General features: G+C 46.2%; 1 protein-coding gene and 1 pseudogene across 6 annotated transcripts in view; one reads left to right on the top strand and one right to left on the bottom strand.

Moving 5' to 3' along the window:
* TRAF3IP2 (TRAF3 interacting protein 2) overlaps positions 1-10,062 on the top strand; it is a 39,726-nt gene extending 29,664 nt beyond the window's left edge. For 2 of the 5 annotated variants that reach the window (XM_045798491.2, XM_087865398.1), the window contains exons 6-9: positions 2,691-2,759; positions 3,682-3,798; positions 7,095-7,169; positions 9,478-10,062. In XM_045798491.2, coding sequence (XP_045654447.1) covers positions 2,691-2,759; positions 3,682-3,798; positions 7,095-7,169; positions 9,478-9,624 — 408 coding nt within the window. In that variant the 3' untranslated portion in view covers positions 9,625-10,062. The other 3 variants (XM_045798492.2, XM_045798493.2, XM_087865399.1) reach the window with 3 other exon arrangements.
* LOC148109258 (uncharacterized) overlaps positions 1-23,686 on the bottom strand; it is an 89,748-nt pseudogene that overhangs the window by 7,030 nt on the left and 59,032 nt on the right. The gene's annotated exons all lie outside the window — the stretch shown is intronic.

The raw sequence follows: 23,686 nt of genomic DNA, 5'->3' as shown, positions 1-23,686 counted from the left end.
TGGGAGTGTCCTCAAGTTTAAGATGCGTACAATTTATACATTCCAACTTAGTGACTGTATAGAAACCAACATTTCAATTTCTCATTTCTGAAATAAGAAAGCACTGTGGCAACCACAACATAAAATCAAATTACGGGTCATAAGGCCAACATTTCAGAAAAGATCTTATTTTTGGTCATTTTCAAATAAGCATACTGATTGCCCTTGGGAAAGAGGACAGGTTTTTATGACCTACCAATCAGGGGCTACTTAGAATTTAAGTCTGTGCTTGATCCTGATCACTATGAAGCCTTGTAGTAGAATCACAGAGCCCCACCCTGGACAGCTAAGTTACTATATTGATACATCAAGAGCCCCTAAGTGGGGGGGGGGGACCCACTTAATGGGTAATCTAAGGGAAGTTTAATGAAAGGACTATTTTCAAAGCTCTAGGTAAATTTTAAGAAATCCACAGGGAACAGAGCAATATCCTGGGACTAGCAAAAGCAGGGAGTTGCTACCACCCCAAGGTCTAAAGAGACAAGGGAACAATAGTTACGACAACCTGAAGATAGAGGCTGTATTAGTTTGCTAGCACTGCTGTAAAGACAATAGAAATTTATTTTCTCATAGTTCTGGAGGCTGGACATGTCCAAGATTAAGGTGTCGGCAGGATTGGTTTCATTCTGGGCCTCTTCCTTGGCTTGTAGATGGCCGTCTTCTTCCTATGTCTTCATGGGGTCTTTGCTCTGTGTGTCTTAATCTCCTCTTCTAAGACACCAGCCATGTTGGATCAGGGCCCACCCAGAGGACCCCGTTTCACCTTAATTACCTCTTTAAAGGTTCTGTCTCAAAATACAGTCACATTGAGGCACTGGGTGGTTAAGACTTCAAATAATGAATTTGGGGGAGACACAATTTGGCCTGTAACAGTGGCTGTGTGGAGAAGTTCGTCTGACAGAAGCTGTGGACTTTGGTGGAGATCTGGAGAGACAGTCCAGCACACTGTGCCTCCCAGAAAGCCCACCTCAGTAGCAAGGAATGATTTAGGTACTGGGTTAACAATTAAAATAACCATTTACTGAGTATTTACTTCAAGCCTGGCATTTAGATACACCTTTCCCATGTCCAATTGTTTTAATCCTCACAACCATCCTGGGAAGTAGGTTTATTAACCACATACTACAAATAAAGATAATAAGACTTAGAGAATTTCAGTTATGTTTTTAAAGTTATGTAATTGGGAAGTGCAGAAGCCAAGAGTAGAGACAAGCTGTCCATTTCTTCTCAACCCCGACATTATATTGCTTCTGCCTCATATAATAGAAGTGGGTACTGATCCAGTCACAGAAAGCTACACAAGCTTTCTCAAGAGTACCTCATGTGGTCATTGGCCATCCAACATTTTAAAGCAGGAATCATCCAACCCAAAAGGAAAGGCATTCCATCTTTGACATTCCATCGGTAAAGAAACATATTCTGAACTTGCGTTATGTACTGTAGTGTCTGCCAGTTTGGTGTACTCCAGGCACTTTCTGGTTCCACAGGAAGAGTAGAGGCAGGTTGAAGAGATAAGGCAGACATAAACGAGACACTTAGTAAACGAAAGGATGTTACAATAATGTGTTAACTGTCTGGTACCACTGGTCATGATGGGGCAGAGGCGGGTGAGGGGAGGACGAGGAAGCCAGCGTGTGGGGAGAATTCACAGAGCAGGGAGGCTTGTGCTATGCTTTCAGGGTGCCAGGGAGTAAAGTAGACAGGGCACATGAGGAAGAAAGGTAAGGCTGGGTGGTAGATGGCACGGCAAGCTTGCTGAATGGCAAGGACTTGATCCTTCTTAAATGGCGGAGTGACATTTAGGACAACTGATCTGGGAGCAGTGTGGCTGGATCAAGTAACCCCTCCTCGAGGACACTCTCCCCGACTCACCCATTCTAGTACATAATCTGTCTTCTAAGCAAGAGCACCTTGTACACATGTACATGACTCTGGCTGCAGGACAAGCCGGAGCCCCAGAAAGGCCGCCTTATTTGGTCTTCTGAAAAAAATAGAAAATAACTGGTTTTTCTCCCCTTCAAATATTCCTTCAGAGACTTGATATTTAATATCAGCCTTTTCAAGGCCCAAGAGTTCTGCTCCTTGACTTTCATCATAAACCTTTTCCCACCATCTCAGTAATTGTTTCTGTGACTGTTCCTTGGATTTGCTCCAAGTTTCATACAATCCTTTTTAAACGTATAGATCGAAACTGGACATAATACCATAATAATGACCTGGCTAATGCAAGAAAAGCACCAGAATTGTATCTCGGTACTTGCACACCAACACATTCATTAAAATGTTCCCGGATGATATCATGTTAGCCTTTCAAATTACAGATATCTATATATTGCTGGCTTATATCCAACTTGGTCTACTATGTCTCCCAGATTTTTAAAACATAATTATTGTGTAGCCAAAGATACATTTTGATGTGTACCACTATATCCTAATTATGGATATTAAATACTTAAAATGCCTACTAATGTTGAAGTAGGGAACAGTTGAAGAAAATTGTATTTTGTTTTTTAGACTTACATGTTCCTCCCTGCAAAAAGCATTTGTAATTTTTCCCATCTTAAATGCGTATAGTCTCTTGTGTTTTCTCTTGCTCTGCATCTAAAGAAAGCTTCTCATTAAGAGCCACCTCCCACATCTTTTTCTCGTAGATTGACATATTTGAGGATAGAATCCGAGGCATTGATATCATTAAGTGGATGGAACGCTACCTCAGAGACGTAAGTACATTCCCAAATTCTGAGCTCGTTTTCTGGTGAAAAAGACAATTCGCTTGTGGAGTTATTTTATAAAAGAAGCGCTGGCAAACCCACCAAGTCCAAAGCTGAGAAAGTCCCAACAAAGCCTCCCTTGTTGGCAGCCGTGCAAAGACCTGGAAAGGAAGGATGGGGTCACCCTCGTGGACACGCACAGGCAGGAAATAACGGTCAAACCAGACACAGGTGGTTGATAACAATCAGAGCAAACAATTTTTTGACCAGAATAGGAAAAGAGGAAATGAAGGCAGGGAGTGGGGAGGGAGCCGCAGAATTCAATTTAATCCGAGGCCACCCCAAGTGTTTTGCAGGATTGGGCTGCAGAGCTGGGGGGGGGGGGGCTGCCCGTGCCGTGCGCCCCCGCCCCCCAGGCGCCCACTCGCCGCCCTGTGATTTGTTTTCCACTGACAGAATCTATACTGACCACCGGGACGCTCTGTGCTTTAACAAGATAGAAATTGATTGCTGCCAGTGTGGCCGTGTTGGCGGCTTCAGCTGCCGCCTTCGGAGGGAGCGGTGGGGGACAGAGGCTCGGCAGGCCGGGGTTTGTGGCTTTCCCTTTTGTCTGCAGCCCGACGCTTGCGCTTGCGTTGTGCGCAGGGGCTGCTGCTCGGCCGCCGGGAGCGCCGGGACCGCCGGAGCGCCGGCTTCCAGCCAGCCGCGGGGCAGGGGCTCACGCGGGCGCAGGGCCGTCGGCCACGGTGCGAGCCGCCGCGGGCGGGGCTGGCGGGAGGCGCCCGGCAGGGACCCTGCAGGTTCGCGCCGCGTGGGAGGGGGGCCGGCCCGGCGTCGGGGTCTGCCAGGACGCTGGCCGGGGTCCAGCGTGCCGTCCCCGAGGGGACCCCACTTCCCACTTCCACAAACATGCTTTCTGTCTCCTTAACAGAAGACAGTGATGATAATTGTGGCAATCAGCCCCAAGTACAAACAGGACGTGGAAGGCGCCGAGTCGCAGCTGGACGAGGACGAGCACGGCTTACATACCAAGTACATTCACCGCATGGTGAGTGGTGCGGGCAGCCGGGCGGCTTGCGCCGAGGCCTGTCCCCCGCCAGACACCGACTGAAGGTGGCACGGTGAGGGGTGAGGAACCCCAGGCAGGAGTGGGGGATGTCGGTTCTGGCCCCGTCGACCTTCGGGACTGTGGCCAAGTGACCACGTCTCTGGGACTCCGCTCCTGTCAAGAGCAAGGGGAGAGTCCTCTGTGATCTCGAACATCCAGGGCTCTGGAAAACAGTGCTCTGCTGGCTTGGTTGGTTACCAACAAAGGGAAGGCCCAAGAGGGCCTGGGACAGGGCTCTGAGGACAGCGGGCTCCTGCATCTGTGTCCTGTTCTGTCCCCTGACTTACCAGAGACGCAGAGCAGCGTCGTGCAAAGGACGTGGGCCGCTGTGTCGGACGTGGTTCAAGTTCCGCCTCCCCGTGTATAGCTGGGGACCATGGGCCAACTACCTAGACCCTTCTGTGCCTCCGCGTCCCCGATCATACGACCGCTCACTAATACCTAACAGTGTCGTGAAGATCAGTGAAATTACGTCTGTGAAGTGTGTGGTACATCTCGATGCCCAGATCAAGGGAAGGGATTGTTCTGGGCTCGTGATAGATGAGCAACAGTCCACTGCCACACCTGAACCATGGGGCCGGGCCAAACTAAAGCCAGTGGGAGAAATGTATAGGAAGTTAAGCTTGCTCAGCAGCTGATACAATATTCTGACCGAAATTATCACCCAGCTTTGAAATCGGCTGTTTTGTGAGCTAGCGATCTTCCTGCTTTCCAGGATGACAGAGATGCTGTGGAGACCGGTCCTGCTTGACTAGGACACTGGACTAGACTCGTGACTTTCAGAATGTCCTATGGAGTCCCTACTGGGTGCCCATAAGTGCTGGAGGTCAGGGCGGCTCTGGGGCTCCCACCCCACCTTAGCCAGAGCTGGTTTGCCTTTCTCAGGCTTGTTTGTTTACCAAGGGTTCTAAGATTTAAAAAGGCTTGACATCCACTGGACTAGAACTTGTAAGCTCCATTCCAACTGGAACATTCCACAGGCAGCTGGAATGGACAGAAAGGATCACAGACTAAGACAGGAATGTGGGGCAGGACGCTGAAGTGGCCCCGACAGAATAAGTGAGCGGCACAAGGCAGGACACAGGCAGGCATGAGACCGGCAGCTTTACCTCAGGGGAAGCTGACTTAAGTCCAGGTCTGTCCTGTGGATCAGGAGCACAGGAAAAAGGGGGGGGGGCTTCCCCGTCTGTCTCCTCTTCTACCAAGTGCCGACCATTTATTTGAGATTAGAACCAACCCAAAGTAAAGGCCAAGGCAAGGTGGTGAGGTCAGAGAGTAAGGCCAAGGAATCAGGAGCTAAGCATGCCCTCAGTCCATCCTCTCCCAGCCTGACAGCCCATGGGCAGGGCCCAGCAAATGGTCACGGCTGGCTGCTGCATGTCTGCACAGCCCCAAAGCACTCCATGTCCTGTCTGCATCTCTAGGAACCTGCCAGTCCTGGGAGCTGACAGCTGGTGTGTGGGAAGGGCTCCAGGTCCCTGCCAGTTCCTGAGGAAGCCTGTCAGGCTCTGCTGGTGTGTGGCAATGCTCAACCTCAGAGCTTGGCTGACGGTGCCCCGCCAGGAACCAAACTCAGTTCTGGGGACAGTCCAGACTCAGTCTTCTGGGGACAACGATGCCTTGGGCCCTGCCTTATCACTGGAGGGGTTGAAGAGGCCACATAAGAAGACCTCCCTCCCGGTCCCCTTCAGGCAGCAGAAGCCTCTAGGACAGAGGGAACGAAGAGGTAGCCACGAGTTACTGCATCATGGGGCCAACGACTTCACAAAAAGCCAGTATCTGGAAACAGGAGAGAAAATTAGCAGAGGCTGCTGCTGTCTGGCCCGCCAGCAGATTGGGCAGCCTAGTGGATGAGCAAAACTGTATGCGTTCAGTGTCCTGGGTGGAAGTCAGACTAAATCCATTTCTTCACTTGTAACTTAGAAACCCTGTGCCCTTCTTTTCACATGTTTGTCCTGGTGATTGGTGTTTTCACGGGGCACAGTACATGGATCATTTTAAAATATGCTTTTGGTCCTCTGCGTTTTAAAAGACATGGTTCTGAGGGGAAAAAAAAAAAAACCTCGTGGAGCATTCGCGTATGTGCGTGAGTGTGTGTGTGTGTTTATGAGGGGGTTTCTATGGTGACTTCAATAACCAGCTGTCACCACTGTCACTTTCTTCTCTGTCCTGTTTTTATTCCCCTGCACAATGAAGACTTCTCAGTGATAAAAAAATCAATTGGAAGATGAAATACTTGGGAACACGTAATTCCTCATCTCCCTGTCATCAGATGACTGAGAGCTTTGTCACAGCATTGGGAAGACTGCAGCTCCCCTCACCTTGAAAATTCTGGGTTTGATAGAGTTCTTGGCAGCTAAGTCTTTGGGGGCCACCGCAGTGTCAGAGCAAACTGGAACTGTGTGGGGAACCTACAGTGTGGCGGGCAGAGCTCCTCACAGTGGCGCCCAGCCTCATCTCTCACTCCCTCTCTAGCCCATCCTGTGCTCTGGCCACAAAGCATTGCTAGCTGATCCCAACCCCACCAACGTTCTTTCGCACCTCCATACATTCGCTCGTGCTGTTTCCTCTACTGAGAATGTCCTTCCCCTTACCCTTACTTCCCCTGCCTGACCAAGTTCTTCTTGTCTTTCAGTATCTAAGTGACACCTCCCTTGTAACTGTCCTTCAAATCACTGATGCAGAATGGATGGCCCCCATTTTGTTTCTACTTTTCACAGTGGTTGGCAGCTTACCCTTCTTCCTGCTCACCAATCTGCTGGCTTTGGGAGGATAGGAATTGTGTCACCGTGTTCTGGTAAACTGGTTCTCAAAAAAACAAAAACAAAAAGCAAAAACCCAGATTTGTAGCATTTCCCCATTTCCATGGTATAAATACTCTCATTATGGCCAATTTCAAGCTACCAGTGTAAAATCACTGAACACAGAATTAGGAAGAATGCCTACAACTGGCTTTCATGAGCCAATACAAGGCAGCTCAGCACACCCTGGAAGGTATCCTCCTAATCCTTGAAACCCAAAGTCTAGCACAGAGTGTGACTTTTAATAGGCCTTCAATAAATGATTAATGAACGAGTGAATGGCACGCATGTGTAACAGGGAGATCTTAAAAGTCTCGGTGTGTGGCACTCAAGGAAATCAGAATAAAAATACTGTGGGGGCTTGCATGGTTGTGGGTGCCATTAACTCCTCCTCCTCATTCCTGAAATCAAACCTTCAAATTCTTTCTGTTCCAGATGCAGATCGAGTTCATAAAACAAGGAAGCATGAATTTCAGATTCATCCCTGTGCTCTTCCCGAATGCTAAGAAGGTAAACAAAGAAATAAGCAGGCAAAAAACCTCACAATTCAAGCTTTGGTGTGCTTGCTATCTGGGGTTTTAAGTGGAAAAGCTTGCAAACTCTTTATCAGTCCTTAGAGATAACAGCGTTAGCAGAAAGATCCACAAGTTGTAGCACTCAGCTCAGCAGCATGAATCAGGAAGGTTTTAAGGTGTTATCTGATGGACCATCACTGTCCTAATTGTTCAAACAACCATTACACACAGAGAAGTAGTTTGTGTTTTAACTCATGAGAGAAAAAAAAGACTGTTCATCTGATACTTCTTATCTCTCATACATAAAAGTCAAGATATGTACATTTTTTGCTGACTGTCCACAGATGGATTTTGGTGCACAGAGTTCAGCTCTCAAATCTGTAGATGACAGGACTTAAATCTACACAGTTACCAAAGTGAGCTTTGCTGTGGTTCATATGAGGGTTTTTACACCAAAAGAACATGCCAGCAGGTTTAGGGGCATGGGGACAAAAACCATCTGAAGCCATGTTCCAGGCTTGGCAAGGGGAAGGCAGAGGCGTGATGAATGTCTTGAGAGTCAGACCACAGCCCCCTGAGCTCGGGCCCAGCGGCACCCGCGAGGATCCCTAAATGTCAGGACTGCACTGAGACTTCTGAGCTGCAGGAGGCAGAGGCCCGCTGAGACGACCTAGGGTTCCGAAGCTCACACCCTGTGCAATAGTGTGCATTTCCATCCCTTGCCCAAGCTCTCGTTGCTCCTGCTGTAGGATCTCCTTAGTGGTCTCCCTGTCTACTTTGACCCCCCACTAGCCATCCTCTGCTCTGCCATCAAAGAGGAACATCCAAAATGTAGATTTGATCTGTCGCTCTCCAGCTTAGAAACTGTGTGGTGGATTCCACCTGACTAAAGGATCGTATCCACCTTTCTTTGTGTGACAGATGAGGCCCCTTAGAGGAGGGCTGTGCCACTTGCTCAGTCTTATCTCCCCACGGTGTGCACAGTGACTCTATGCTCTGGTCATACTGGACTATCTCAGCACGCCCTCACACCTGCCATGTTCTTTCATGTTTCTGGGCTTCACACCTTCTGCTCTTAGCTATGTGCCCTGAGTCAATGGGACATGGTTGGGGGTGGAAGGGCTGGCGGAAACATGGTGATGGAAAAGGAAACCTACTTTTAGTTGATTTTATTAATGTTTCTAAAACTTCTTCAGACAACCCTCTTTTGCCTGTGCTCAAGGTAGACTGCTTCCACCTCCTGCCCCTTTGGTACACCATTGCCTAGAAAATAGTTTCTTTACATTTTCATTTACATTCCATCATTAGGCTGTGAACTCCTCAAGGCAGTAACTGTGTCTTTTTCATTTGGGTGTCATCCACACCCACCATGATGCCTGACATGTAGCAGGTGCTGCTTCTAAGCTTATTCTGCAATCTCCAAAGGGATCCCGTCCACTCAGAGAAAAGCCTACAAGGCCCTGTCTGACTCAGGCCCCTGTACTTCCAGACCTCTTCTCCTACTATCTCACTCACTCTTCTCTGGCCAACCAGCCTGTTGCTCCTTGAACAGGCCAGGCACGCCCCCACCACAGGGCCTTTGCACTGCGTGGACCCAGACATCCACAAAGTTGGCCCCCTCTACTCTTTTAGGTCTTTGCTTATTTTCTTAGTGAGACCTTTCCTAAATATACTCCACTCAAAGCTGCAAGCCTTCAGCCCAGCACGCCCTCTCCCCTTTCTCTTATTTTTCTCCACATTATGTATCAGCATCGAACACACCATATATTTTACTATTCATTGTCCATCTCCCCAACAGAATGTCCACTCCGTGAGGGCAGTCCGAAACTGTACCCTCATGATTCCTGGCTTACAGTTTCTGCTTTTTGCCTGATCACAGATCTGGTGGGCTCCTTCCACTGTAGGCCAGATCTGTGTGGCTGGAATGAAAGGATAATGAATTAGATTAAGCCCACAGCCTCGGCATACTCCTTCTGAAGCCACAAAGGAATTCACATCACTCTGCGTGACCTCCGTCCCACCCCTTTTATGTGAGGGTGGTGAAAAGCACGTTGAAATGCAAAGGGCAGGTAGCCTGGGAGGCTGACAGAAAACGCTGCGCACATGTGGTTTCCATAATGAGATCTACAGCTTACACCGAAGCCAGGAGCGATTCGCATGCTAACCCCTTCCAAAAGCCAAACAGCGCAACTCCCGGGAGACTTCAGTAGGGCACGCCCACGAAGGTTTGGGAACTGAGCCTGGGGTCTGGAATCCAGGTTTCTCTCTAAAGGCCTCCACTGCTCCGCTTCTCTCTCCCATAGGAGCACGTGCCCACCTGGCTTCAGAACACTCACGTCTACAGCTGGCCCAAGAATAAGAAAAACATCCTGCTGCGGCTGCTCAGGGAGGAAGAGTACATAGCCCCTCCCCGGGGGCCCCTGCCCACGCTTCAGGTGGTGCCCCTGTGACACCCTCCATCCCCAGACCCCTGGGGTCATGCCACGTGTGCGCGCACATGTGCGGGGGGGGGGTACTGTCCGACAAGACTCTTCCGGCAGAGGCTGTCTGTTCGCAGTCCCTCTCAGAGGGTTCCTCCCCACCCCAGAGGACCTGTCCTGCAGACCGTTCTTCCTGCGGACACCTCCACAGACCCTGCCTTTCGAAAAAGCGGCTGTGGCTGCTCTGTATTCCCTAATTCTGACGCCCCCAGGATGTTGCTCATGACAGTCTGACGTGTCCGTTCGGGGCCTCTCCCTGCCTAGCAAGTAGATAATATCGGTGACGTTGCAGTAGCCACCACAAACACCCTCCCGTTGCTTCCAGCTACTTTTATGAGTTAGCCAGATGCTCGTGTGTCCTCAGACCATTCCGAATGGTGTACAAATAAAATGTTTACTCTTTTGTAAGATTGTATTTTACTTATCTCTAAGGAGATAGATGCGTGTTAATTCCTAATGATAGGGGCAGTTGCTTCAGGAAAGCTGCTTAGATGTAATATTAGATAAATGTAACAGACTGGGCTGTATGAAAGGGTTAGAGCCGGATAGTTAAACAGTCCCTTTTAACATAATCTTCAGAGCTTTATTCTTGCAGTAGAACTTTTTAACAAAACCACTCTGTACAACACAACCATGATTCCAAATAGGTTCTAAATAGGGCCTGGCTCTGCACGTACGAACATCCGTGTGCGGGAGGCCGCGACAGCGGAGGTAGAAGGGCTGGAGCGGTGGTTTGTGCTCTAGTCAGCTGCGTGACCTTAAGCAGGTCCTTTCACTTGCCTGAAACCCCGAGGACTCGCTTCTAAAATGACGCGGACAAAAGTATCTCTGGGGCCCTAAGTTCTAAATACTCTTGAGGAATGACTGAGTTTTCATAATTATGCTGTCCAGAAGATAAAATTACATTTTCGTAACAGGGACATTTTCTTTTTTAAATCTCTTCAACACCCTCACATTAGTAATTTTAGAAATGTATATCTTGCTCATCTGATCTCAAGAAAACACAAACATACCTGTACATGATGAGTATTTATATAATCCCCATGAGCTACAGAGCAAGGCGGGGTGCCGTTAGTGATGGCCTGCGTGGTCAGCTAATGTGAAGATTCTGAGGCAGGGGCGGGGGGGAGCTACTGCTTTCCTGCTCCCTGTCTAATCTCCGCAACAAGGCTCGACTGTCCGACTCCTGTACGTCACCGGAGGGACGTCACCAGCTATGAACAAGAGGGTTTGCTAATGAATTGCAAAGAACACAGGTTCACTTCTGTGGTTACCTAGATGTCTACTGAGTGGTAAGGTGAATGTCTTTGTTAAAAAAAAAAAAACAGGAAAAGGGAAAAAAGCTAATCTGCCTGAAGCAATCATTACCTGAAGGAAGACTAACCACCATCTTCAGTGCTGCAGCGACTGAGACCTGGTGGGACTATCTTGTTTAACTAACTTAAAATGCCTAAGAAACCCCCCAAACACAAACTTCAAGTCTTCTTCCTCTCTTTGTTATCTTTTTTGGAGGTGACACCATCATTAAGGATTCACACAATTGTAAATAAAATGACGTCAGCGATTATTTCTCTGAAATGTTTCTAGTTTGCAAGGGTTTAATAATGTGATGCTATTACCCCTCCTCCCTTCAGAGACGTGTCCTGAGCTCTCAGCCACTGTTCCCACCCCAGGTGAATGACGAGGGCAGGTCCCTGGTGTCCCACAAAGTCATTAAAGTGTTACAGCTGGGAGTGCTGGAAGCAAAAAAGACAAAACAAAAAGTACTCACACTCACACAAAACACCTGGCCAGATGATGAAAGTTTGACCCTTGAAGTTTCTATGAAATCTGATGACCACGGACATCAAAGGAATTTTAACAGCTATTTTAGAGCGCTGACACGAAGATTAGCGCTTGGTTTATTTAGATGTTATCCCCATCCTCGTGCCTTCATCTGCAGATATTTTGGGGGTGGATGTGGGGTAGGGCTGACGCAGTAAAAAATAACCCCTTGGCCACAAGGCTTTATTCAGACCGAAACTGATTTTAGGGGTGTGGTGTGCAGAACACAAGGTTAGATTCTTATCTAATATTTAGTGACTAACTTAAACTTTGAAATGTAATTTTTAATTTCAGGGACTGAACGTACGTATGCCTCATTAGTTTAACTTAACCTCTATATCACCCAGACACATCTCAGTGCATGGCTACAACCTAAGTATTAGACTAGCTCTTTCTCCGTTCAGGGCTCAGAAGAATGACTGTTGTTGATACTCTGTTTTTCCTATTAAATAAATCACCTATTTAAAGATTGAGTTTTTCTCAGTCATCTCAGCAAGGGAGGGAAGCCCTCCGTTTTGAGCATTCCAGGCCTTGTTTCGTGACGTTTTGCCAAGAGCATTTTTCTTAACCTCAGCCACCTCATTAACCACCTCCACCAGTTTGCCAAACACCCCATTGTCACCATCACCTTTGCCAAAGGGATTGCAAAGTCCTGTGATCATTGGGAAATGATCCAGAAAGAGTTTCTCAAAACACAGGATCTTTCTGTTTCTTCCTAATGAACCAAGAAGAATCAGTGAGCCCCACCTCCTCGTGGCGAGTGAAAAGAGAAGGAAGGTTAGACTGTGGGAAAATACTGCAAAGAAGAAATGCCTCTCATCCTGAAGAATTATGTGCTACTTTTCAAGCTAAATAGCTCTATATGAGCCCACCAACCAAATAAACAAAAACAAAAACCAGAAAGGAAGAAAGAAAGCACCGAAATAAATTTAACTCTTAAATCATTTATTTCCGGAACCATTTGGAATTTTCAATCTGACAAGGCCCCTAGAAATCACGCACCATGCAGAAACCATGGCTTGTTTAAGTTCACCCTAGGACTAGAACCCAGAGATCCTGGTGTCTAGTCTGCTGACATTTACTTGGCAAACCTAGAAAGCGTTCTGGCTTTCGATGGTAGATTTGTTCAACAAATGACCCAGTATCTCCCGGAGGTAAACTGAGCCTCATGAACGTAGGAGGCCTGAGGGAAGACGCACCTCTGTCCTCTGGTGGCTGGAGGATTAAATGATCATGTTGCAACTTGTTCTGGGGGAGATTCTTCGGGGAATTAATTATTGCTGTGATTAGATGGAGTGTGACTTCTCTTGAAGTAGTTTGGCATATTTATTTATTTCATACTAATATAAAACCAAAGCACAATTTAAAAGATCTTGGCACCTTCCTAAAGCTTACAGATAAAATCTGCCATTAGATCAATTAGGTTTTAGTTTTATCTGGCCAATCTCCGGAGTGAAAACAATGAAAAATGCTTTTATTTTTAAATTCTGTAATATTCATCTTCCCCACTCCCCATGCTTCTGATTCGACGAGAGTAGCACTTGTTGGAATAAGGCACAGCTGTTTGGAAAATCTGCATTACTTTTCAGGTGAAGAAATGAGAAAGGTATGGGTCCTGATCACTCTCCCTTGAGTCGGGGGAGGCTGCAGGAAAGGGCCCTTTTATCAGGAGGCACATGGACGACACCAAAAAGCCTCGCCCGACCAAAAGAGCTGGCATCTGGGGAGGCCTTGTGCCCAGCAGGATAGCATGTTCCTAACTCCATACTGATTTGTTCCATTTTCTATTAGGAAAAGCTTTCAGATAGGATCCCAGGATACTTGGTGGGAGCTGGGAAGCTTTCACGGACCCTGGGCACGCTCATGCTGCCAACTCGCCCACGTGTGCCACGGCCTCTCCATCTGTGACTGTGCATTTGCTCCCAAGTCCTCCGCCTCAAGCCAAACAGGTGGGACCTGTGGGAGGGACACTCAGTGTAGTTGAGCTCCCCGTTTCACTTCTCAAGGACCATATGAGCGTGGGTCCAGATCACACTTACCAGGGTGTTTAGGAAGCGATATTTGAGCCTCTGCTAAAACCAGGACAGAGTCTTGGACCAAAGTGTACCTGGGCAAAGGTGACCACGTGCCGGGCCTGCCTGCTCTTTTCTAGAAACACTCGTATGGAAAGAATCGCTGCAGCCCCCAGATCTCCCAACACTTATAACTAAAACCACGAGGGCACACGCTTCTTGTCCCTTGCCTGACCTCCCTCTGCTCCCTTCACCAGGAAGGCGCTGATGGTAGGCGGCAGCTGGGGAAGGGGGGAGGGCGCGCGAGAGAACTCATGCCTGATGGATCCCATTAGGCTTAGTGTGCAAAGCAAGTTGCGATGGAGTAGCTGCCCTGGTATGCGTCCAAACTGCTGTTCTATTTTTAGTCTCTCCCGCGTGCTGCTTCGCCCCGCACGGAGCGCCTGGGCACCTGGGTCCGCAGCAAGACACGGAACCGAGCCCCTCGTTTGTAAAACTGGAAGGAAGGAGGCATTGATGCAGGGCTTGTGTATCGCTGACGGGGAAGGGACCTGGAATGTTAATGAGGACGGCTCTCTGAAGCATGCCTTCATGGTTAGCTAGGAGTTCAAAGGAGAGGGAGCCTCAGTCCTGCGCCCAACAAATGTAAACCGCGGATGGAGGGAAGGAGAAATCAATTATGCTGTCGCAGGCTTCCATGTCATTGTGTCGGAGTTGTTAGGAAAGGTAGGACAAGGACCAGATCTCCAAAGGAAACAAAGCCACATGGCCTTGAAGTGTAACGAGTTTGCCATGGCAACTGATGGAAATGAGCCTCGCGGGCCCCGAGCAGGTGTGTTATCTTACAGAATAAACATACTTCTCTCACTCCCTGGTTTTTATAATAAAACCCGTGTTTGGATTACTTTCCCCTCCTCTTTGTTACCCGGAGAAGTTGGCTGGGGCTCAATCAGCCCAAGGCTCTAGTGAGGGAAACGTAATCAGTGTTATCTAAAGGGCTGCTTTAGAAAAAGCTGGCGCGGGGCTTGGCTGCCGGCCTCGTCACTCAGCAGCAGCTGGGCCGCAGGTACCGGCCTGGCCTTTGCCACCTTGCGGGCGACGCCCTCCGCAGAAGGCCGCTTGTCCCTGCGCGCATCGAGGTGGAACGGGAGGCCAGGCTCCGGGCTGACGGTGGTCAAAAGCGGCATTCTTCCGGGGAGAGGAGAAAAGCGTTTAGGTTGAGACTGGGACCCGACCAATTTTCAGCATCCTGTGATATCTGGGCTTCGGGCCAAGGGTTCCTTGAGTTCAGGGATTAAGTGATTCTATCTTCCCATCTGTTATCTACAAAGTTCGGTGACTCAGAAACTTGCAGAGAGCGGCCGTTTCCCTGAGCTTTAAATCCCTCTCAGATGGGTTCCACGGTGGTAGAGTCTCGGGTTCAAAATGTGCACAAAACGTGAAGATTTTAGAAACTCCTCCCAAGTTAAAAAGAGACGTTTCCCTTTTTTGTGGTTACAACGCCAAAAAAAATCGTGATCAACTAGGATAGTCCTATTTTCATTGTTCTCACTTTATGGCTGAAAGAAAACGTCTCCCATCCTAGCTTCGCATTGATTTTCAAAACAGGGTGCTCATTCACGACAGACTCCAAGAACACAAGACAATTCTAGGTTATGGCAGAACAGCTGAACGGGGGAGAATTTGTGCAGGCGCCTCCCTGCAAAACCGTCCAGCGGCACCAAACGCCCTCCCCACTCCTGTCGGTGCCCCTGCTTTCCTCCCCCAGGATGCCCAGCACCAGGGCTCCTGCTCCATTGTCAAGCCCCGGCCCCCCAGTCGATGCCCTCCCTGGTGGCGCCTTCACCCATCACCTGACCTTTGACCCTAATAAATGAATGTCCGAAGAAATAATTTCAGCTCTGGCGTCAGTGGTGGAGAAAGTCTCATGCACTCACCCTCCCAGGCAAAAGAGTATCCCAAAGTTCAGGCGCTAGACCAGGCTGGGAGGTGACTGAAGGGGGGCGGTCCACACCAGGTGGACAGGGCCTTTCCACATCCAGGTTTTTAAAACTCAGGATTCTAAATGAGGTCTTTGGATACCAACGTACAGTTCTGTGTCGAAAAGGCACAGGGAGCAGAAGTCCCAGGGTAAGTAGGAAGGTTCTGGTTCCATCACGCTACTGTGTCTAATGAGACAGGTATTCAAAAGCTAATTCCAGAAAGGTCATACAGTGGGAGCAGCTAGAGATCAGCAACCAATCTACAATTGGTTATTAAACGCCTACTGTGTGCAAGGTACTATGTTTGGCACAAAGATGAGTGATACATGGCTCTTGTCTTCAAATTATTTAAAATCTAGGACGTGGGAGGCCCTGGTGGCTCAGGTAAGGATGTGCTTTTCACACTGCACTCTCCAGTGATCTAGAAAGGCAGGGACCTGGCCGGTGCTGGAATCTGCTGGGAGAGAGCAAACGGTTTCTGAGCTCTACTGAGTAGGGAGTGCGGAATGTTGGAAGTTGAGCCCGTCAGCCAAATCTACGAATAACTAAATGGGAAAGCAGAAAATGATGATTTGCTGGAACAGGCAAGGAAACTCTCTCCATGAATGAATATTGGCATTGTCCAACTGCCCCAAGCAAAATATGTGGCAGAGAGCACTGACCACACTGAGTCTGTCTTAACAAGTTTAACAAGTTTTTAACAAGCTTCTCGCTTGCGCAGATGGAGTGGCTTTGTAATCAGACAAACCCGAGTGTGGGTCCCAGTTCACTTACTTACAAGTTGTGTGACCTTAGGCAAGTTATTTCTCTCAGAGTTTCAGGTCTAAAATGAAGACGACAGACCCGACTCCCGGGAAGCCTGTCAGGATAAGGTAAGACGGATGATATAAATCTTCTAGAATGGTGCCTGGCGGGTCGTAGGTTCTCAGTAAACGTTCCTTTCTTGCCCTTTCCTTCTTGCTTCCTCCCTCATAACCAACGATTATTTATGGGCACTTGGAATATTTTATTTCCAAAAAGTAAAATAGCAAATCCTAACACAAAAAAAATCCTTCATTTTAAAAATGAAGCCTTAGAAGAGTCCACATATGAGCTTCTAAGCTAAAAACACTTCCATCTAGTTCTCCAGAGGAGATCGTCAGCATTCGTTTGTTTTCTTGCTGAGGCCGGGAGCACAGCAGATTCACAGAACAATCAGAGCCCCTGGACACAGCCTTCTTCCCTCTCTCAGGTTGCTAAGGAGCGAGACTCCCAGCAGCACTGGCTAGGATGATTAAAGGGAGAACATATCAAACTTGGCAATGATGTTTGACTTTAAAGGAAACTAACTTTAGAGATTCACAGTGGGGCCTCAAAAATAGGATAATGGATTTGAAACCATTTTGAAAAGTAATTTGAAAGGCAGTATTGTGTTCATATTATACCTATTATTAAAAAGGAAATTTTGAATTCAGGTTGGGAAAACTGCTATGCTCTCCCCTGGCTCTGCTTTTTCAAGAAATGAGGTATCATTGTCACCTCCAAAACAGCCCGCTCCAAGCTATCCAGCCGCCAAGGAAAAGGGGGGAGGGTTGGTTCAGCAAACATTTAAATTGAAACATAGTTGCCGTATTGATTAGTGTTTCTCAAACTTTTTTCCCAAAGGAAAATGTTCTTTTGAAACTTCCCCCATGTTGGATTAAGTAATTTTCATTATTATCATTCCTTAAATAGGTACCAATATATGGTTAGGTGTAAATGCGTCATACTCGTAGCTCACTAAAGAACAAAGATGAGAAAGTTCTAGAGATGTGCTGCACGACGATGTGAGAATATTTAACCCTGCCAAACTGTATGCTTAAAATTGGTTAAGATGGTGAATTCTATGGTATGTAGTTTTTGCAATTAAAAAAAACTATAAGGTGGCGCCTGGGGCGCTCAAGTCAGTGAAGCGTCTGCCTTGGATCAGGTCATGATCCTGGGGTCCCCGGACTGGGCCCCTCATGAAGCTCCCTGCTCAGTGGGGGGCCTGCTTTCTCCCTCTCCCTCTGCTGCTCCCCCTGTTTGTGCTCTCTCTCACACATGCTCTCTTCTCTCTTTCCCTCTCTCTCTCTCTCTCGCACACACGTGCTCTCTCGAATAAATAAAATCTTTAAAAAATACACTATAAAAACAAATTAAATTTACAAATTAAGTAAAAATGACCTCACCAGATAAATTCAAATAAAAAACAACGATTTACTGTAAAAGTGGTAACATTTTGCTGAAACTAAATAGCTAATGTTGGGTTTAATTTATACATGTCACTATAAGAGCAAACAAAGATGCTTTTTTGCATTTTATCTTTCAACGGTGGACTTAAATATTTGGTGTTGATAGTGATGGACAATCATTATCATTATTATAATTTTTCCTCCCATCAGGTTACTCATTTGAAACTATCAGTTGATTATTTTAATTGGTCCAACTGATTTAAAAGTGGTTCGCTCCAAAATATAATATCGATAAATCATTTTTTTAAAAAGTTCCTCACAAAAATTTCTTCATGGAGAATATTTGCAAGCTGGTATGTCAAACAAACACAGAATCAAACCAACACATCTGCTTATAATCTGAATTAAGTGACTGCTTTGCCTCGCTTCTTTTGAATTCAGCCTATGCTACCATGAGACCTGTAATGACTCAATTTTCTCTCCATTTTTCTCTCTTTGAACTACTGTAAAACTTCATTTATGCTGGTGCCACGCTTCCTTTGGCCTTCCCTTTGAGTGAACGCATCATCTGTGTGTTAAGTCGGCCCAGCTCTTTTCTCATTAGCCTGTGACAATTAAAGTGGCATGGCTATTTTTATGATGGGAAATCAAATTAACTTATTAAATACATTAAGAGACTACACTGAATTGCATCTTATCAGTGAAAAAGAACAACTTTAGCTTTCTCATTGGTAAGATAATTCACTATGATTTTCATCAAATAGCAAGATGGTTTTTGTTATTTTGATGCCAGGAATGCCACTCTGAAGATGACCAACACAATACAAGTTGCCTATTGCCACACTAATGATCATGTGGTGCCAACCCAATTTTAAACAAAGAGCACCAGCACTCAGAGCATGTGGCTATAAAGTAAGCATCCCAGTTGAACCAAATAAGCTTATATTTTATTATATCGGTGTTTTTAGATTGTTGTTGGAACGAAAACAGTATTTGATAGACCATCAATAATATATACAGAGACTTCTATAGTTCGAGGAAAAACTGATAGAGAGATAATACAAACCACTAAAGAATTAGAGCACCAGAAAATTGGGGTGAGGAGGGCATCTGCATGAGAGGGAGGCCTGGTGCAGGGCGCAGGGCCCAAGCAAGACAAGAGGGGCATTCCTGCAGAGGGTTGGCTTGGCTCCGTGTCACAACCAAAGCAGGCTGAGTGGATGGCTCAGTGCAGGTTGCTGGATCCCAGGTGGGTTCAGGATTGGGAATTGGGGGGCAGCCCAGCATGGGGCTTCAGAGCCCGCATGGGGCCAGGGGATTGTTCGTACAAAGGGATAGCCTCGTGTGTGGGGTGTTTGAGTCCAGGCAGGGTGAAGAGGGCATCCCTGCAGAGAGGTAACTCACTATAGGATTTCCGAGCCCAGGAGGGGTGAGGGCACTATCTGTGTAGGAAGGTGGTCCAGCATGGTTGTTACAGCCAAAGCGGGTATGCTAGCTAATGACATACAACAAGAAAACAGCATCCCTTCTGGGGTGTTCTTGACAAAGACATAGAACATAATCATGAGAAAACATCAAACACAAGTGGAGGGACATTCTACAAAATAACTGGTCTATGTTCTTTGAAAGTGTCAAGGACATAGAAGTCAAGGAAAGAAGGAGGAAATATTCTAGATTGAAAGAAAGTAAGGAGATATGAGAAATAATTGCATTACGTGGTTCTGAAACAGGATCCTTTTGCTACAAAGTACATTATCAGGCCATGGAGAAACTTGACTGGCGTCTGAATATTAGATTCCAATATGTCAGTGTTAATTTCCCAATTTTGCTGTTGGACTGGAATTCTAGAAGGGAATGTTTCTGTTTGAGGAAATGTGCACTATGATATTCAGGGGTGATGGAATCAGATTGGCAACATCCTTTCAAATGGTTTAGGGGAGAAAGTTCTTTGTACCTTACACCTTTTCCAAAAATTTGAAATTGTCTCAAAATTCAAAATTTAATGATACAATGTTAAGTTAAAAAAAAAAGATAAAAATGTACATATGAAGTATGACCAGCTGTGTAGAAATATCTTGCAAAATAGCAAGAGATCTCATATTGAGCATTTATTATGTGTCAGTTACCGGGCAAAGTAGTTTGTATGTTTTATCTCATTTAAATTTCACACCAATATTATGAAGTGGGTGTTACTAGTTTTGTTTTATAGATGAGGAATCTGAGGCTTGGAGAGGTTAAGTAACTTGCCCAGGTTCTTAACTAACCTATTGTACTACTCAGAGAAAAGACTGGAAAAAATTTCCAAAAAGATTGTGTAGGGAATGAAGGCACGCCACCCCAAGATGGGCCACTTTGGCATGAAGATTATTCTGAGCTGAAGGCAGTCAAGACCCTACAGGCTCAAGAGAAATCTTTGTCCCTTCCCTAACTACATAGAAGAATCTAAACTGGGGGTCCTTCCCAGAGTAAGGGTTATTAGCAGAGATCAGTTTTATCTGGGTGACCCATCTATACGGCAGGGCAAATAATCTAATTACCAATCATCTGCTCTTCTTATCACCCTGTGAAGTACTTTCCTTTCCTCTGCAGTCCCACATTCCCTACCCCCTTCTTAGTTCAGAATGACATATAGACCTCATTTTGCCTGTCTTTGGAATTCCCATGTCTGTGTGAATTCCCTGTATGTATGCTATTAAATTTGATTTTCTCCTGTTAATCTGCCTTATGTCAATTTGATTCTTAGTCCAGCTATATGGACCTCAGAAGGCAACAGGAATTCTTGCTTTCTGACAATTGGAGAATGTTCAAAACAGAACTGCCACTGGGCAGTGGGACTATGAATGACTTTTAGTTTTTCCTTTTGTTGTTTTCAGTATTTTCCAAAATATCTACAATGGCATGTTGCTTTTGTAATTAGAAAAAAAAAGAGAAAGTTTTCATTTAAAAAGTAAATCATTTGTCGTGCAGCAATGTTGTAAAAATGTGCTGATTATTCAAAACCATATTGAATAACCCAAACTACTAATGGTAATATTTACCTTTTAGTAGTGGCATTATAGGTGACTTTCATTTTCAATTTTTTGCTTCTATGTAATTTATTGTCTCCATAAACAATTCATTCAACAAATACTATATATCTGCTATGATTTATTTTTATAAGAAAAACAATTTTTAATGTATTATAGAAGTCCAAAGTTGTAAATTTTATTTAGAAAAGCAGAAAGGAAGGCTATGTATGCTTAGAAAAAGACCAAAAAAATATTCTGGGCACCAAACTACTAATAACAGTTATGTCTTAGTGGAAATTCTATCTTTTAAAAATACTTTTCTACACTTTCCCAGTTTTCAACAATATGAATTCCTTATATAGTCTATTCATGGCTGTGTCTTCAGTGTCTAGAATCTTCGAAGCAGTGGTACATGCATAGGAGTTCGTGAAGGTTGGTTGAATGAATAAATGCTCTTGAGTACAAATACTCCAAAAATATAGTTTTCAAAAATAGCTTCGACTTTTATTCATTCCTGTATGGTAGTTGGCAAACTCTGCAATCAACCTATGCTCTCTTCTGCTGGAGAAGACCTCAGAGAAGGCCTGGGTGTGGTAGGGAGTTCTCGTGCCATTTACTGGGTGGTAGTGATGTGGACAGCCATGTTACAGGAAGTCAGGGTGAGCAGAAAGAGGGGACACACTATTCAGAAGAACATAACAACGTTGTTAAGATTTCTATTCAAATGATTTCTCGGATTGGAGGTGACCTATCACCATACTAGTGTCCACTGAGGACGGACCTCGCGTTGTAATAGGTGGGTTTCTTGGTAGTGGTCTCTAAGGTTCTCAGAGGAATGGAGCAGGGGGATAAGGTGGGGATGACTCAGTCATAAGCTTCTTTTTTGCTTGTAATTATGAAGTTCATTCTCTGGTTTTACAAGTGAACTTGGATCATAAACCTTAAGGGACAGCACACATTAGGCCAATGTGGGGAGGTAAGTCCCGTAGCTGGTGCACAACTCAAGCTGACTGCCCGGCAGCCATATCTCCACTTGGCTGTCCAGCTCTCAACTCATTTCTGGAGGAGGTTACGCACGAGTGATATTGCCAAATGTGGAGACAAGGTAATCCTCATGTATATCCAGGGATTACTAGAAGAAACAAAACTTTGAAGTCATCCTGGAATCTTCTTTTTCTCTGTTAAGCAATACACTGGCAAATCCTGTTGCTTCTACCTTCAAACTATACCCAGAATCTGACCATGACCCTCCACCCCTTACCTCACTTGGATTATTGAAAAAGCCTCTTAACTGCTCCCTGCTTGGCCCACACAACAGCCACAGGGACCCTTTTAAAACCTAACTCAGACCATGTCTTTACGCAAAAAATTGCAATGGCCATTGCCCTTGTCATGAGATGCTACCTAGTGTCCCACAACTCTCTGACCTCTCTGACCTCATTTCCTTCAGCTTTCCCCTTGCTCACTCCACACTAGCCACCTCAATCTGCAGTTCCTCACACATGCCAGGCACACTTTGCCCTTGCTGTATCCTCCGCAGGAAGTAGTCTCCACCCCCATCCAAATAGCCCTCTCTTAGGATCTCTCCTCAAATGTCAGCTTATCAGACAGACCTTTCCTGACCCTCCACATCAAGGAGAAACCACCTACCCATACACCATCTCCTCTACCTTGCATTTTTTTCTTCATAGCAACTGTTATCATCTGGGACAGTTCTGCCCACAAAGCGTGTCTGATTTTCCCAAACACGTGGTACGGTTGCGCTTCCTAAACTTTTGTAGTTGGATGCAGCCATGTGACTTGCTTTGTCCAGTGACATGTGAGTAGAGTGCCACATGTCACTTTCAGGCATAAGCTTGAAGATCCAGGTGCAATTCACCACCATCTTCTCCCTCTCCCACGAGACTGGCCGCACTCCAGGTGATGGATCTCCAGGCAGCTGGGTGCCGGAGTAAAGGCGCACAGAGCCCCCAGGTGACATGCAAGGAACATGCGGTGTAAGTGAGAAGTAAACTTGTCCTTTTAAGCCACTGAGATGGGTTATTGCCACAAAATAACCAGCCTGTCCTGACAGATACACTCTCTGACATGTTACATATTTATTAGTTTGCTGCCTCCTCCTCTCCCCCTCTAGAATGTACTTTTTTTTTTTTTTTTTTGTTATGACGGTAGGACTCTGTTCACTGTTGTATCTCCAGCACCTGGAATAGTGCCTGGCCCATGGTAGGTATTCAATGAGTATTTGTCATCTGACTGAATGAACGATAAATCGATCGCACCAACTGAAATCGGAAGATTTAACAATGACAGGTGAATCTGATCCTGGACTCCCTGACAAAAATGTTCATTCTACCTGCTCTGAATGTGAACGAAATTGCCCTGATTCGAGATCCGAAGTGTGGCTGCTTATCTCACCAGCCACAGTGTGAAAGCACACATCGCCTACGGGTACATAACACCGCTAGTCACGGAAGGCCATAAAGTAGCTAAAGTTACAACACAAATGGAGATCTGGCACACTGCTGAGGGGCCTCGGTGACAACCATAAATAAAAAGCATCAGCAGTGTTTGTGTCGATGCTGAATACTGATGTGGTTTCCTTTCCCCGCGTGGACATTAGCATTGGTAATGAACCGAGCTTCAGAGCCCTGGGATTTTATCTGCCGTTATCATAAATTGGTGTATGAGCCCCTCTCAGGACTTTTGCAAAAGCTGTGTGTGCTTTTGTGAGCTGCTTTCTTTTCACGTGCTTCCTCCTGGTCTGTCTGAATTTGGACGGGGATAATGCATTTCCTGTAGCATGTGGCCCAGCACAAGGAAACTCATTGTATCCCTTCGGAGGAAGAGTACATCTGTAAGTAGTTTTTAAGAGTGTACTGAAGGATCTTGTTAGGGTGACTTATTCTCCCAGTTCCATTCGGTTGATGAAGTGGATCACGTGACCGATGTGCATAATGAACGGCTTCAGCTGCTGCCAGTGGGAAGCTCAGCCTATAAAACGCGAAATCTCCTGG

Source organism: Ursus americanus, chromosome 11 (genome assembly GCF_024610735.1).
Source record: "Ursus americanus isolate L20-20 chromosome 11, mUrsAme1.1.p, whole genome shotgun sequence".
Lineage (NCBI taxonomy): Eukaryota > Metazoa > Chordata > Mammalia > Carnivora > Ursidae > Ursus > Ursus americanus.
The sequence above is the reverse complement of the archived record's forward strand: the minus strand, read 5'-3'. Positions and strand labels throughout refer to the sequence as shown.